This window comes from Carcharodon carcharias, chromosome 10 (assembly GCF_017639515.1).
Source record: "Carcharodon carcharias isolate sCarCar2 chromosome 10, sCarCar2.pri, whole genome shotgun sequence".
NCBI classification, from domain to species: Eukaryota; Metazoa; Chordata; class Chondrichthyes; order Lamniformes; family Lamnidae; genus Carcharodon; species Carcharodon carcharias.
In genome coordinates this window covers 126,308,708-126,324,541 of record NC_054476.1, presented here as the reverse complement: position 1 = coordinate 126,324,541, position 15,834 = coordinate 126,308,708, and the positions used below count along the sequence as shown (strand labels likewise).

The 15,834-nt window shown below is 42.9% G+C and overlaps 1 protein-coding gene across 2 annotated transcripts in view; it reads right to left on the bottom strand.

The window, feature by feature from the left end:
- The window catches only part of LOC121283119 (eosinophil peroxidase-like), a 59,734-nt gene that overhangs the window by 13,930 nt on the left and 29,970 nt on the right, over nt 1–15,834 (bottom strand). For both annotated transcript variants that reach the window (XM_041197247.1, XM_041197248.1), the window contains exons 5-8: nt 14,355–14,484; nt 12,097–12,303; nt 5,416–5,758; nt 589–749 (exon numbers count right to left, since the gene is read on the bottom strand). In XM_041197247.1, coding sequence (XP_041053181.1) covers nt 589–749; nt 5,416–5,758; nt 12,097–12,303; nt 14,355–14,484 — 841 coding nt within the window. The remainder of the gene's footprint in view (nt 1–588; nt 750–5,415; nt 5,759–12,096; nt 12,304–14,354; nt 14,485–15,834) is intronic.

Sequence of the window (15,834 nt, the reverse complement as noted above, 5' to 3'; positions counted from 1 at the left end):
CAGAGGCAGGCCTTGCGCACCCAGCAGCCTCCTTACTCATTCCAAGGTCACCCGCCCCAAATCCTATTTCAGCTCACTCCCCCTCCCACACCCCACTCCCCACCCCCAAAACAACCAAAAGTCTTACCTGCAGGCAGACATTTCTGAAGGTTGTGTTCATCAAGTTGGGAAAATCCCCCAGCTCTGGGAACTTTGTGTACAGACACAATTACTGCTGAATATAATAGTGGCACTAATGATGGAAAATTGATTATAACAGCACCTAGCAGCACCATGGGTGGACCTACAGCACATGGGCTGCAGCGGGTCAAGAAGGCAGCTCACCACCAGCTTCTCAAGGGCAACTAGGGATGGGCAATAAATGCTGGCCCAGCCAGCAAAGCCCACATCTCATGAATGAATAAGAATAAAATGATTTCACCACATCATTACCATCTCATTAAACTACTCTTGTCCATTTTAGGGCAGTTCTATCACTCTTTGCCAAAAATGATGGCAGAGCAATGCTTAGGTGCTAAAGTGAGCAAAAAAAAAATCAAGGGGTATTTGGTACAAAATTATCTCTCAGTCTATCCTGCAATAGTTTACCTGGTGAAATGCTCCCATGATTTTCCTCGCCTCCTGGTAGATTGTTTCTCCACTCCAGTGTGGGTTCAGTTTCTTCAGCTCTCTCGCTAAGCGATTGTGTTCCCGTAGAAACAATACATGAAAGGATAAGATCCCCAGATGCTCATTTACACGTCCATCCCCTGTGAAGGTGAATGCCGTATTGATAACAATTTTGTATGATTGCAGAAAAATATATCAAAATTTCCCTAACAGGAACATTTCTAGTCTGAGATTATTTCTTTCTTTAACTTTTGCACAATTTTTTATTCTAGTTTTGCAATGCTTTTTCATTTAATGTAGACTAAACACCATGTGTGGGCCTCACTGAGACGACTCTACACCTTTTGGTAACAAAATGACAATATCAGAGCTCTCCTTTTTGACCATTCCCTGCCTTTTCCTGTTCCCAGTTATGGTAGAAGTCCATCGGAAGGGCCAAATAAATTCCCAGAATAGCGCTGGATTGGCTTCATTAATGAAGAATAACAGGTGACCTAGCCAAATGAGGAAGGTTTTCCACTCAAGCAAGTGGCTTAAATGGCAGCTCATTGAGCCATTCTCAACACTGAATGCCGAGAGAGGAGTCAGAGATCAATTTTTTGGCTTTCCATGGAAAATCACAGGAGTTAGTTTATTTCTGATTTACCAGGTGGCAGCATAAAACTCGGCATTTTTAACCAATGGGTCATTTCCAAGCACCAGTCCATTTCTCGCCTGGAATAGGCATGACATGAATGAGAAGTGACTTCCATAAAATCACCATCACTTTCACTATTTATATGTTTAACTAGAGGTCTTTGGACCTTCTTTTATCTGATCTGCTAATCTATTTTCATGAACTCTCTTTGTTGCTCTTATTTTCTTTCTCGGTTCTCCCCTGTACATTTTGTATTAAGCTTGGTTCTCTACTGAATTACAAACATGACATTTATCATAAGCCTCCTTTCTCCATTTCATTTCAACACTCATGCAGCATATTTAGCAAGTCTGAGTCCAAGCCACTTGGCTTTTCCCTATTTATATTTGGTTGACTGAAGTTGCCTATTAAAATAAATTTTATGTTCCCTTGTACCCTTCTTTACCCAAGAACATAAAAAATAGGAGAAGGCATATGCGCTTTTGCCTTCAAGTTTGCTCCACCATGAAAACCACGACCGATCTTCTACCACAGCTCTATGTTCCCACCCTATACCCATATCCATTCATTCCCTTAGTATTTAAGAATCTATTGATCTCTGTATTGAATAAACTCAATAACTGAGCATCCACAATCCTCTAAGGTAGAGAATTCTAAAATTCCCTAACCTTTTGAGTGAAGAAATTTCTCCTCATCTCAATCTTAAGTGGCCAACCCTTTATTCTAAGACTTATCCCTAGCTCTAGACTCCCCAACCAGGGAAAACATCCTCCCAATATCTACTTTTCCAGCCCCTTAAGAATTATTGTATGTTTCAATGATATCACCTCTCGTTCTTTTAAACCCTAGGGAATCTAGCACTAGTCTACTCAACGTCTCCTCAGGGAACAGTCCAGTCATCCCAGCGAACCTTTGTTGCAGTAAGTACATCCTGTGTTAGTAAAGGAGACTAAAAGTGTACACAGTACTCCAGGTGCTGTCTCGCCAAGCCCCTATATACTTGTAGTAAGGCTTCCATACTTTTAGGCCAGAATTTTATGGCCCCCTGGGAACTGGATGGCAAGTGAGATGTTGGGGGGATAAAATTTGACCTACCCAGCCCCCACTGCAATTTTACCAGGTGTGAGAGGCGTGGGTGGCCCACCCATCGATAGGCCAATTGAGGCCCTTAACGCATGACTGAGTAAGGCCCGCCTCCTACCAGTGCAGGGATTTTACCTGCAGTGGGTGAAGTAAGCTCCAATTATCAGCCTGCCCTGTAAAACCTGGCAGACTGGTGGCTGGGTGGGGGTGGGGAGGGGGGTGGGGAGGTGAGGTGGGGGAAGCTATGCCTCCTTTTTGAGTCACAGTTTCCCTTTCCCCCCCACCTTGATGGCCTTGGCCTGCCACCCACCTCACCGGGGCCTGCCAGCCATCCCTGTCGAGATCACAGATTTACCCAGGTATTCAAAATCATGACGGGTCTGGACAGAGTAGATAGGGAGAAACTGTTCCCACTCGTGAAAGAATCAAGAACAAGGGGGCACAGATTTAAAGCAATTTGCAAAAGAAGCAAAAGTGATATGAGAAAAACTTTTTCACACAGTAAGTGGTTAGAGTCTGGAATGCACTGCCTGAGAGTGGGGTCAATCGACGCATTCAAAAGGGAATTAGATGATTATTTGTAAAGAAACAATCTACAGGGTTGCTGGGAGAAGGTAGGATATTGGCACTAGGTGAAATGCTCATTCAGAGAACCGGTGCTGACATGATGAGCCGAATAAATCCTGCACTATAACAATTCTGTTATACCTTATGGTCTGATTTCATCACTGAACATCTTCCTCTGGGGCTGCTGGCAGTCCCAGTGGTGGCCATCACTCCCAGTGGCACAGCTGGGACAAGAGAGCCGTAGGTTACTTGATTTCCAAGCAGCTCTTGGAGGTGGGACCTCCTCCCAGATGGGGGCAGAAGTCCAGCCTCAAGTCAATTAAAGGCCCTACTGCCATTAAATGATTGCAGGGCGAACTGGTCAAACAGAAGTGGGCTTACCCCTAACTTTTAAGGTGGGATGTGGGGACCCTGCCTCCAGCATTAAATTTGCCCTAATAGTCAAACCCTCTTGGATTAAAGGCCAACATATCATTTGTTTTCTTAATTACCTGCAGGTCCCACTGAATACAAATATTTCCTGGTCTCTCACCTTTTAAACAATATTCTGCTTTTCTATTCTTCCTACCAAAATGGATAACTTCACATTTCCCCACATTATATTTCATTTTGCCTACTCATTTAGCCCTAGGGATATAGCAATAGTCTACTCAACATCTCCTGAGGGAACAGTCCCTTTACAGCTGCCTCACAGCTTGCCTTCCTATCTAACTTTGTATCATCACCAAAACTTAGGTATATCACACTCGGTCCCTCATCTAAGCCATTGATATAGATTGTAAATAGCTGAGGTCCAAACATTGATTCTTGAGGTACCCTGCGATTTCAGTTTAATTAAGCCTTGAAAATGACCTATTTATTCCTACTCACTGCTTTCTATCCTTTATCCAATCCCCAAAACATGCTAATATGTTTTTCCAATATATAAGCCTTAATTTTGTGTAATACCCTCTTTTGTGGCACCTTATTGAACACTTTTTTTAAAACCCAGATGCACTACATTGTCTGGTTCCCCCTTGTTACCCTTCTTATTCTGATTTTGTGCTATTTAGCCTACCATGAGAGTTTGCCCTTTTTTTACAACTCCCATATCAAAGGGTCTATGCAAGGGTTTGTGGCCAGACCCTCTACAATTTCCACTCCAAGTTCCTTCAGCATCCTAGAATTCATGCACCTTGAGCTCCACTAAGTTTTTGAGTATCAATTCCCTAACTGTAATTATCCTATCTTTTTTCTCCATCTCCATTTCTTGTATCTATAATCCCCACTAGTGTACTTTTTTTTATGATAACTCCATTCCTTTCTTGACTCTATTGGCCTAAATATGATTTCACTTTTATTTATAAAATTCTTTACTATTCTCCGTTATGCGTGCTGACAGTCTTTTTTTTTTGTTTCCCCTTTTGGCTTTTCAATTTTTTCTGCTTTCCCTCTCTATTCCATTACTTTATTTTGTATTATTAGCCCTAGATGTGTCATGTCTTCCTTAAACCTAATTTTAATGTTAATTTCCCATCCAATAAAGTCCATCTTTTGATATACTTCCTTTACTGCTAATCGATTTGTACCCTAATTATCTCCTGTTTGAACATTTATTATTGTTTGTCCACTTTTCGGTGATTTTTCTTTCAGTTTATCTGGAATTTTTATTTTATAGAAATCCCTTTCTCCCAATGAAGTAACCTCACTGTTGACTGCTCCCTTCCCTTTCAATTTTGTGCCTAAAATGAATTCAAACTCCAATGTAAACTGATTCTTTGTTGGTTTGGTTGAATTCTTTGACTTCCATTCACAATTTAAATCATTCCTTGTTCTGAACTTCCTTCTCCAACCCACTAAACCTCAGTGATGAAGATACGGTGCACCTCTGAAGAGAGAGCATGATCAATAGATTTCTCCTCAGCCACTGCTATCGATGCACTGCGGACTGGTATGAAATGTGTTTCCATGAGCTTGGGGTGGTTCACCCTGCCGGCCTATGTGAAAAGAATTATACCTAGGCTTCATCCAAGGATTTCTATGCTGATCATTTCATTGAGGAGATGCAGTGATTCAGTAATGAGAAGTATTCTATATGTACATTTATTTATTCTTTCATAACATGTGGGCGTCACTGGCAAGGCCAGCATTTGTTGCCTATCCCCAATTGCCCTGGAACTGAATGGCTTGCTTGGCAATTTCAGAGGGCAATTTAAGAGTCAACCACATTGCTGTGGGTCTGGAGTCACATGTAGGCCAGGCCAGGTAAGGATGGCTGATTTCCTCCCCCAAAGGGCATTAGTGAACCAGATGGGGCTTTAACAACAATCAACAATGATTTCATGATCTGGTTACTGAGACCAGCTTTTAATTTCAGATTGTATTAATTAAATTCAAATTCCATCAGCTGCCATGGTGGGATTTGAACCCTTGTTCCCAGGACATTAGCCTGAGCTTCTGAGATTACTGGTCCAGAGACATTACCATTATGTTACCATCTCTCTCCTCCCACATGACATGTCATGTACTGGAATTCTCACCTGATAAGAAACATGGAACTCCAGTGCCATTGGAGTTCATAATACAGGGGCTTCCTGAATTGTTGCTGCTAAATGGTAAGTGTTCCAACCTGTTGTCAGAGTAGTTCTGGTTAATTGCCAGCAATCCCAGATCATTCGTATAGTTTCGAATACGATTTGCAATAGATTTACCATTACCATACACCATACTGGAATCGATAAAGGCTGTTACTGCATTTAACTGTTCCCGAATATTAATATGTCCAAAAAGTGAGCCTAGCTCACCAGTGTCACATACAGGAGCAGATCGGAAGAAAGGCATGCAACCAGTGCTGTTTTTAAACCTGGCGTCATTCGAAGGTATCTGACAATGAAAGATAAGAACAACAATAAAACTAATTTCAGACATCTGTGCATACAGAAGTTAACTAAGAAGTTAAATTTCAACACTGATAAAGTTCGCCCTCTCAAAATTACATGAGCAAATGTACACCTAAACACAATTTTTTTGACAAAATTGAAAACCTTTCCTTTAATGATATGTTGTTATTGGGTGAGGTCCAACCCCATCTATCAATAAAATCATTAACTCTCCAAGATTGTCCTTGAGTGTCCAAGAATTGAGGATTAATCTCCTGGACACTGCTCAGGAAAAGCCAGGAGAAAAACGAGGGTGGTATTTAAAAAATGCCTTATTTTCATTCAATTCTTTAATTTATTAGCTATAAAAATGTAGAAGATGGGAAACTGGCTTTTTGACTGAATGGATCAGTTGGAGGCAGGAGGATCTGTGATGAAACCTCCAAGAATACAACTAATCAAAGTTGGCAAATTTAACCTGTCATGGGGATATTTGAGAGAAACTTCAGGAGAGATGCCTAAAGTTAGAAGGCTAGCTATCATAATTTCTTGATGTAAAATGTCATTGGTGGAAGGCTCCACTGTCAATCATCATTGAAAACTGATAGGGAACTAGATGAACTATTGGTATCCGTGATATTCAATTACTGCAATATCTTAAATAAAAAGTGCAGTCATTGTAAAAAAAATACTCTGTTTACGCAGGGCATTGGACTGGCATTGAGAGACTGCCACAGTCCATGTCCAAATGCAGCAAGACCTGGACAATATCCAGGCTTGGGCTGACAAGTGGCAAGTAACATTCGCGCCACACAAGTGGTAGGCAATGACCAACTCCAACTAGACAGAAGCTAACCATCGTCCCTTGTCGCTCAATGGCATTACCAACACTGAATCCCCCACTATCAACATCCTGGGGATCACCATTGATCAGAAACTGAACTGGACCAGCCATATAAATACTGTGGCTACAAGAGTAGGTCAGAGGTGAGGAATCCTGTGGCGAATAACTCACCTCCTGACTCACCAAAGCCCGTCCACCACCTACAAGGCACAAGTCAGGAGCGTGATGGAATACTCCCCACTTGCCTGGCTGAGTGCAGCTCCCACAACACTGAAGAAGCTGGACACCATCCAGGACAAAGCAGCCTGCTTGATTGGCACCACATCCACATTCACTCCCTCCACCACCGATGCACAGGAGCAGCAGTGCGTGCCATCCACAAGGTGTACTGCAGGAATTCGCCAAGGGTCCTTAGACAGCACCTTCCAACCCCATGACCACTGCCACCTAGAAGGACAAGGGCAGCAGATAGATGGGAACACCACCAGCTGGAAGTTACCCTCCATGTTACTTACCATCCTGACTTGGAAATATGTTGCCATTCCTTCACTTTCGCTTTATCCAAATCCTGGAACTCCCTTCCTAGCAGCACTGTGACTGTACCTACACCACATGGACTGCAGTGGTTCAAGAAGGCAGCTCACCACCACCTTCTCAAGGGTCACTAGGGATGGGCAATAAATGTTGGCCCAGCCAGCGAAACCCATATCCCATGAATGAATAAATAAAACATATCGGTAACATTTTGGTCATTTTAAGTGAGTGATTTCAGTTAGCTCAGATGTATACCTCCCACCATATACATACATGCGTATAAGCTTGTTCAATGTAACTAGTTAAATGCAAACTGATGATTTACAACAACAACAAAAAATGCTGGAAAAACTCAGCAGGTCTGACAGCATCTGTGAAGAGAAAGACAGAGTTAACCTTTCAAGTCCATATGACTCTGGACTCGAAACGTTATCTGTCTTTCTGTCCACAGATGCTGTCAGACCTGCTGAGTTTTTCCAGCATTTTTTGTTTTTGTTTCAGATTTCCAGCATCCGCAGTATTTGCTTTTATCTGATGATTTACAAGTTCTGTTGCATATATCCAACACAGAGCAACAATAACATAGCAAAGAATTTGATCCAAGCTAAATTTCACCATCAGCAACAGAGACTGATACAACCTTGAAGTGTGTACATCTGTCCTATCCATAGTTACTAGGGGGGGGTTCAGAAACATTAAATGAGAACATGGTCTCTGATCTCAAAATGGTTCTGACTGCATACATATGTGTGTGTGATGGGCATAAAGCAGTTTCAGATAGTGACCTTGTGGGCACACACATGCCCTGCACATTTGCCATGGACATATATCAACAATAACAACTTCTATTTATATAGAGCCTTTAACATGGAAAAACATCCACATTATTTCAGAGGTGTAATCAGTCAAGAAAGGAAATAGTATAAGGTGTGACAAAAGTTTGATAAAAGAGGTGGTTTTTCAAAAGGATGAGAGGAAAGTGGAGATCTATAGGGTTTTCGATGAGAATTCCAGTACATAGAGTCTGGACAGTTGAAGGCTTAGTCACTGATGGTGAAATGAAGGGACATGGAAATATATCCCCGTTCCTTCACTGTCACTTGGTCAAGATCCTGGAACTCCCTTCCTAACAGCACTGTGGGTGTACCTACATCACGTGGACTGCAGTGGTTCAAGACGACAGCTCACCACCACCTTCTCAAGGGCAATTAGGGATGGGCAATAAGTGCTGACCTAGCCAGTGACACCCACATTCTGTAAAATGAATTTTAAAAATGAACAAGAAGTGTGAGTGGAGAAATCCAGAATTCTGGGGAATGGATGGTGAGGAGGTTGTTTGTAAGGACAGGGGAAGTTACAGTGACAGGGTAGGGTGAAGCCATGAACGGATTTAAAGACAAGATTGAGAATTTTAAATTGAATTCATTACAGAACCTGAGTGTAGATTAATAAGAACAGTATAATGGAATCTGGAGCTGAAATTAATGAAGAGTAGAGGGTGTGAGACTGGCCAGGAGAGAATTGGAATTGTCAAGTGTGGAGGTGACAAATGTATGAATGAGCATTTTAGCAGCAGTTGGGCTAAAGTAGGGGAAAAGTATAAAGACAATATAATTTTTCCTAATATTACTGTGGTACACTATGAAGCAGGCTTGTGGGGGCTGTGTATGTGTTGTGTTTGTGTATGACTAATTTATTTAAAACTGAAGACAGTCAGACTGCAAGGTTTAAATCACCAAAGAGATAAGGTGTAAAAGCAGGCACTCTGAATATTTTTTTTATTCATTTATGGGATGTGGGCTTCACTGCCTGGGACAGCATTTATTGTTCTTCCCTAGTGGCCCTTGAGAAGGTGGTGGTGAGCTGCCTTCTTGAACCACTGCAGTCTATGTTCACAGTGCCATTAGGGAGGAAGTTCCAGCACTCTGACCCAGCAACAGTGAAGGAATGGCAATATACTTCCAAGTCAGGATGGTGAGTGACTTGGAAGGGAACTTCCAGGTGGTGGTGTTCCAATCTATCTGCTGCCCTTATCTTTCTAGGTGGTAGTATTCATGGGTTTAGAAGGCGCTAAGGAGCCTTGGTAGATGGTACACACTGCGTCGGTGTTGGAGGAAGAGAATGTTTGTGGATGTGGTGCCAATCAAGCATGCTGCTTTGTCCTGGACAGTGTCCAGCTTTTTCAGTGTTGTAGGAGCTGCACTCATCCAGGCAAGTGGGGAGTATTCCATTACACTCCTGACTTGTGCCTTGTAGATGGTCATCAGGCTTTGGGAGTCAGGAGATGAGTTACTCACCGCACAATTCCTAGCCTCTGACCTGCTCTTGTAGCCACAGTATTTATATGGCTAGTCCAGTTCAGTTTCTCATCAATGGTAACCTCCATGTTGATAGTGGGGGATTCAGTGATGGTAATGCCATTGAACGTCAAGGGGCGATGGTTAGATTCTCTCTTGTTGGAGACAATCATTGCCTGACATTTGTATGGCACAAATGTTACTTGCCACTTGTCAGCCCAAGCCTGGATATTGTCCAAGTCTTGCTGCATTTGGACATGGACTGCTTCAGTATCTGAGGAGTCATGAATGATGCTGAACATTGTGCAATCATCAGCGAATATCCCCACTACTGACCTTATTATAGAAGGAAGGTCATTGATGAAGCAGCTGAAGATGGCTGGGCCGAGGACACTACCCTGACGAATCCTGCAGTGATGTCTTGGAGCTGAGATGACTGACCTCCAACAGCCACAACCATCTTCCTTTGTGCTAGGTATGAATCCAACCAGCAGAGAGTTTTCCCCATGATTCCCAGTGACTCCAGTTTTGCTTGGGCCCTTTGATGCCACACGCGGTCAAATGTGGCCTCGATGTCAAGGGTAGTCACTCTCACCTCAGGAGTTCAGCTCTTTTGTCTATGTTTGAACCAAGGCTGTAATGAGGTCAGGAGCTGAGTGGCACTGGTGGAACCCAAACTGGGCATCAGTAAGCACGTTATTGTTAAGCAAGTGCAACTTGATAGCACTGTTGGTGACCCCTTCCATTACTTTACTGATGATGGAGAGTAGACTGATGGGGCAGTAATTGGCCGGGTTGGATTTGTCCTACTTTTTGTGTACAGGGCATACATGAGCAATTTTCAAAATAGCCGGGTAGATGCCAGTGTTGTGGCTGTACTGGAACAGCTTGGTTAGGGGCGTGGCAAGTTCTGGAGATGGCGAGCTCAAATAAGATCCCAATAGATACAGTATGAATGGGAATGTGCATTAGGAGATAAGTGAGGAGTGAATTGTTAGCTGTTGAATTTCAAAGAGGAATAACAGGAATTTTTACAACTGTCAAAAATAGTAGATAAATAGAGCAAAATTATTAAGTTTATTCTTCCCAAAAGTACTGGCCATAATGACAACATGAAAGATTTTTATATTCTGGGAAGAGTAACTCCCAAGAAAGTTTAGAACAATAGTTTAAAGGTCAAAAGGGAGAAAATATATTTAAGGAAAGATTAAAAGCTGCGTGGGAGTGGCCATGTGAGATCTTAAAAGGTGGGCTGTGCAAAGACAGACTTGTGAAAAGCTGCCTCTAGCCGCCCCAGAGAAGCGCTTGCTTGTTTCAGAAAGCAAGGCTTTGTTTTAGCTTTGGATTTCCATTGTCAATTGAGAGGGAGAGAGAAGCACTGTGAAATACCTCGCTTTTAGTAACAGTGGGTGCCTTGCCGTAATATTACTGGATGTTTTACAGATTAGGAATCTATTGGACTGTTGCCTGGAAAAGGGTGCTTATTTGCGAGTCTAGCTAAGTAGAAATCTTTTTGGGAAATAAAACTAAATCTCCAAAAGTCAAAGTGGAATCTTTACTTCTGACTTCAGTGTATATACCTTCTCATAATAAAACATAAATTGCAAATTGTTGTGATGACTTGGCCAAGTTTCCCTTTGGGATTTGGTCAGCCCAGCAATTACCACCTACCATATCATAACAAGAGTCACAAGGTATTGTGGAGGTGGAAATGAGTGGACTTTGTGATGGAAAGGATATGAGGTCAGAATATCAGCTTGGGGTCAAATAGGATGCTGGGTTTGTAAACAGTCAGGTTCAGCCTGAGACAGTGATCAGGGAGGGGCATTGGATCAGTGGCAAGGTGGAACTTGAGTCGGGCACTGAAGATGATAGCTCCCAATATTTCAGAAGGATGTTGCAGCTCATTAAAGTCTGGATGTTGGATAAGTAGTAGAGGGTTTGAGATAGCGGAAGAAATATAGATGGGTGTCATAACTGTATTCATGGAAGCTGTCACCCATGTCTGAAGGGGATTTCCAAAATAATGGCATGTAGCTGAAGAAGGGGAGAAGGGGAGGGAACTAAGAGTAAATCCTTGAGATTTTTCAAAGATAAAGAGGGCAGGAAGAAAAATTGTTCATGGAAATGTTCTGGCTACAATCAGCTAAATAGAAGTAGACCAAGCAATAGCAATCACACGGAGCTGCAAAATAGAAGAAAGGCATTGCAGAAGGATGTGCTCAACAATGTCAAAAGCTGCGGAGAGGTCAAGAGGAAAGATAAGTTATCATGGTCAGAGTTCATGAGGATGTCAATTTTCGGTTTGAATAGTACCTTCTCGGTGCCAGCCATAAAATCTGATTGGGGTTGCAGGAAAGATGGACATGGATTTGGGAAGTGATATGTTCATGGACTGAAGAGGAAAGGGAGGTTGGAGATAAAGCAGTGGTTTGCAAGGACAGAGGAGTAGAATGTGCACTTTTTGAGGAGGGCAGTGACAACAGTGATTTTGAAAGTGGGGGAGACACATTGATTTCTCAGAAAGGCTTTGAGGCATGCACTACACAGAAAGGCTAATAAAAACTATTTCAATGGTGGAAATTGGACTGCTTTTCTCTTTTTTTTGTGAATTCCTGCTGGCTGTCTGCTGATAATGTCGCTACATGAAGTACAAAGCGTCCTGACCCTGATGGGAAAACACGGACTTCTCCTGGCACATGTTTCATCACAGTTAATGCCATTGGTGAATGTTTGGATGCTGCCAGATTGAGGGGCCAGGTCCATGTCATGGTCAAGCCATTGGCCCCATTGTACAAAGATGTGAGCATGGTCCTGATCCAGGGGTACAATCTGATTGGCCACCTGTAGAATCTGGTTCGATACTTGTCGCACCTGAGAAAGGAATAGAAATACCTTAAAATGTGAAACCAGCTTAAGCTATATCCTTCAGAACACAGTGCCTGTCTCTGAAAATCTACATGGCACAAATCTGGTGAAAGTGTTAGGATTCACCAACTGGAAACTTTCATCACTGACCTCACTGGAGTATCTGCGATTAGAAGTTAATGTTTGGCTGGTAGTCACTGCAGCGTAAGGAGTCAGGGGTATGACAGTAGTGGCACATTCCAGCCACTACAGCAACCATGGCAGCTCCAGTCAAACTTGTAAATTTCAAAGATCCTCTCAACTCCCTTTAAAGGAAGCCAAGTTGGCCTGAAACAGAGGTTAAATCTTCATTGGCCCAGATCTATGCACAAGTATTAACCATTCGGTGGCTCACACACTATTGGTGGAAGCTTGGTATACTTCTCTTCATCTGAATTACCTGCCAGGCAGATCCTAAGCTGAGGTGTAGTATAGTGCTAGCCTATAAGTTCTGATCCACTACCCACACCACATCTGACACAGGGAGTCATGCTGGGGTGGATGGACACTCTGCCCCAAAAACAGCCTCCTGTAGAGTCACAGCAGAAACTGGGACCTGCATTTGCTTGTGCCCCAGCCTAATTTGTGGGCCTTTGGTCACACTCCTTTCCAACTTATGCCAAGAATGTTGTAACACTTTCAAGGCCTATTTGAGAAACTCTTTTTCACATTGGGGTGTAGATTTTCTGCCCCACAGGAATCAGGGTGAAGTGTGTGCCAGGCACACAGCCATGGAAAATGGGCATGGAAAAAAAATAGGCTGCCTGGAATTTATTGTGGTGAGGCTATAGGAAGCTCAACTCACTGAAGTTTGCGATTATCCTGCACTATGTCATAACTATGCATCTGCATAAAGCAGATGAACTTGTACTTGATTTCCTAGCCTGCAGCATCAACATTGTTCAGATGTATTATAAGGATACCATATGAGTATGGGGGTCCACAAACCCTGAATGAGTCCCTTATGAGATGTCAACAAAGATGTGTCTTCACCAACCGTTGTTGACTAAGATGTATTATTCAGAATAGCCCAGCAGAAAAATTAGAGATGATGGAAGTTGAAGGATCACATGTAAAGCAGCAGAAATAAGCACAACATATACATCAGACTGGATATCAGGAAGTAGCTCTCCATCATGAAGCTAGATGGTTTTACAAGTTAATATGCTGCAGAAGCTCTTATGGTGCAGTGGGCAACATTCCTACCTCTCAGCCAGGATCTCTGCATTTAATTCCCACTCCAGAACTTTATGGGCACAGCAGTGCATTCATAATGTGGCCAAACAGGCCGATTGTCAACCTGCAAATCCTTCTAATACACTTATGGCAGGTGGTAAGAACAGGAGAGTCTCCTGGTCAGCCAGAACCTGTAGAAGGCAATGGTAAACCACTGGAGTACCTTGCCAAGTATAACTGTGGACCAACACATGGAAGTCCAACACCCTCTTAGGACATGGTACCTGAAGAGAGAAAGAATATATTGTGGCTTTGAAAGTGTGTCAAGATTTTGAATTGTACATGGTATCCTGAAGATGGTATTGATATGAAGAGGATTGTTGAAAGGGATTGATCTGGACAAACAGTAATTGTGAAACAACTAGACAGGCAACATTTTCAAGCACACAATCTTCAGCCTCCACTAGGTTCATGGCACTGATGGGTGCTGTTTCCTGGATAGATTCATTTAAGTAAACATCCAGTTCCAGGTGTTGGACAAAGCCCTGGAAAAATCAGCCCTATAGTTCCTACTCTAACAACTTTCCAAGTCTGGTGTTCACCAGAGGAGGAAGATTCAGACATTGAGTTGAAACTTGGAAAGGAATAGAAGTTGCCCATATGGGATTTTTGCTTTCACCAATAGTTTAGTTTGATTTGCTGCTTCTACTTCATATTACAGCTGTTGTCTTTTACCACTCACCAAAAATAGATAGTTTGGAAACGTAAAGGTACTTTTCCCCTTGAGGGACAAGCATCATGTGATTGAGCTAATCCTTTGCCTCAGATAGTATTAAACTTACTGGTGGCAAGCGGAACCCTGAATATAATCTCTTCCTGGTCCACCCCTTTGGAAGTGAAAATCCATCTTCATACTCAGCTGGGAGCCAGCGGGCAAATGCATTATTAGCTGCTCCTAGACGAGGATTTCTCCTGGAAGAAGACAGGTGAGTTTATTTAATCTTAAATTTGTTTTACATTCAACTCCTACTGGCCCAAATACCAATGCAGGACTGCCCTTTTAACCCTCTTCTGACTACAGAGTCTGACAAGACTGCCCTTCCGATTCTCTACTGAGCCCTTCTAACCTCTACGGATTCCAGAACCTGACAGAGCTGCCTTCCAACCAGATTGACTGTAGAACCTAAACAGATGTGTCCTTCCACTTACTCCAACAAATTATGCAGGATTGCCTTTCTAATCCCTACTGAACTCAAGACCCATGTAGGGCCAACAGCGCTCCCCCCACCCCCCCCGCCTCCCACCCATGCCCCACCCCCCACCCTGAATTGCCTGAGGCAGACGATTCTGGACTGTGTTTTACCCTACCCTCTTCTTGGGGAAATGTGTCCCGTGTTGGTGATTCCATCAAAGCAAGAAGGCTGTGATCAGGAAGTAGGTAAAATGAAGTTTACATATCAGCATTTTCCCAGCATTGACCGTTAGCATGAGGGTTGCATTTGAGGTAAATGGCGACTTTGAACCGCCATAAATTTGATCATTCTTAGTGTATCTAGGAGGATTGAACAGATGGAAATGGTACCACTGCAGTACAGAAAGTAATGTTCATCACAAAACTCAAAGACTTTCACTAACGCATATCCAATACTGGGCTGTTCCTTCTCCAGAGCTCAGATGGATGTTTACCATTACAGGGCTGTGCCTTCTCCTCTCTCCTTGTCTGTGGACATTCAGTACCACAGGCCCCTTTTCACCTCATTATATATATATTGATGCAAAAAGGGCCTATGTGCATGGCTCAGTATCTGATCTATATGACTCAGCGCTTGTGTGTGTGAGTGGCCCTGCATCTGATCAGTACCCGGCTGGTTTGGGGCTTAGTAGCTGAAGGTCACATGATAACTACAGATGCAGACCACTCGGCCTATTTTAAATCATCCATTGAGAGAGGCCCTACTGTCCCTCCATTTCAATAACCAAGTAAATCAGAGAATTATTGAATGGTTACAGCACAGGAGGCCATTCAGCTCAATATGTCCCGCTCTTTAAAAGAGCAATTCACCTAGTGCCGCTCCCCTGTCTTTTCCCCATAGGACTGCAATGTTTTTCTCTTCAAATCATGATCCAACGCTCTATTGAAATTAATGATTAAATCTGCCATAACAAAACCCTAAGGCCTGAATTTTCGCTCATGTTGGGAATGCATAGTCGGATCAATTTCCAGCTCCGCAGACCCGACTCCTGAAAAAGTGCCCCAGAGGTTTGGATTTTCATTCAGGGGGCTGGGTTTTGCAGGAATCGGGCCTGCTGCCCCTGGAAAGA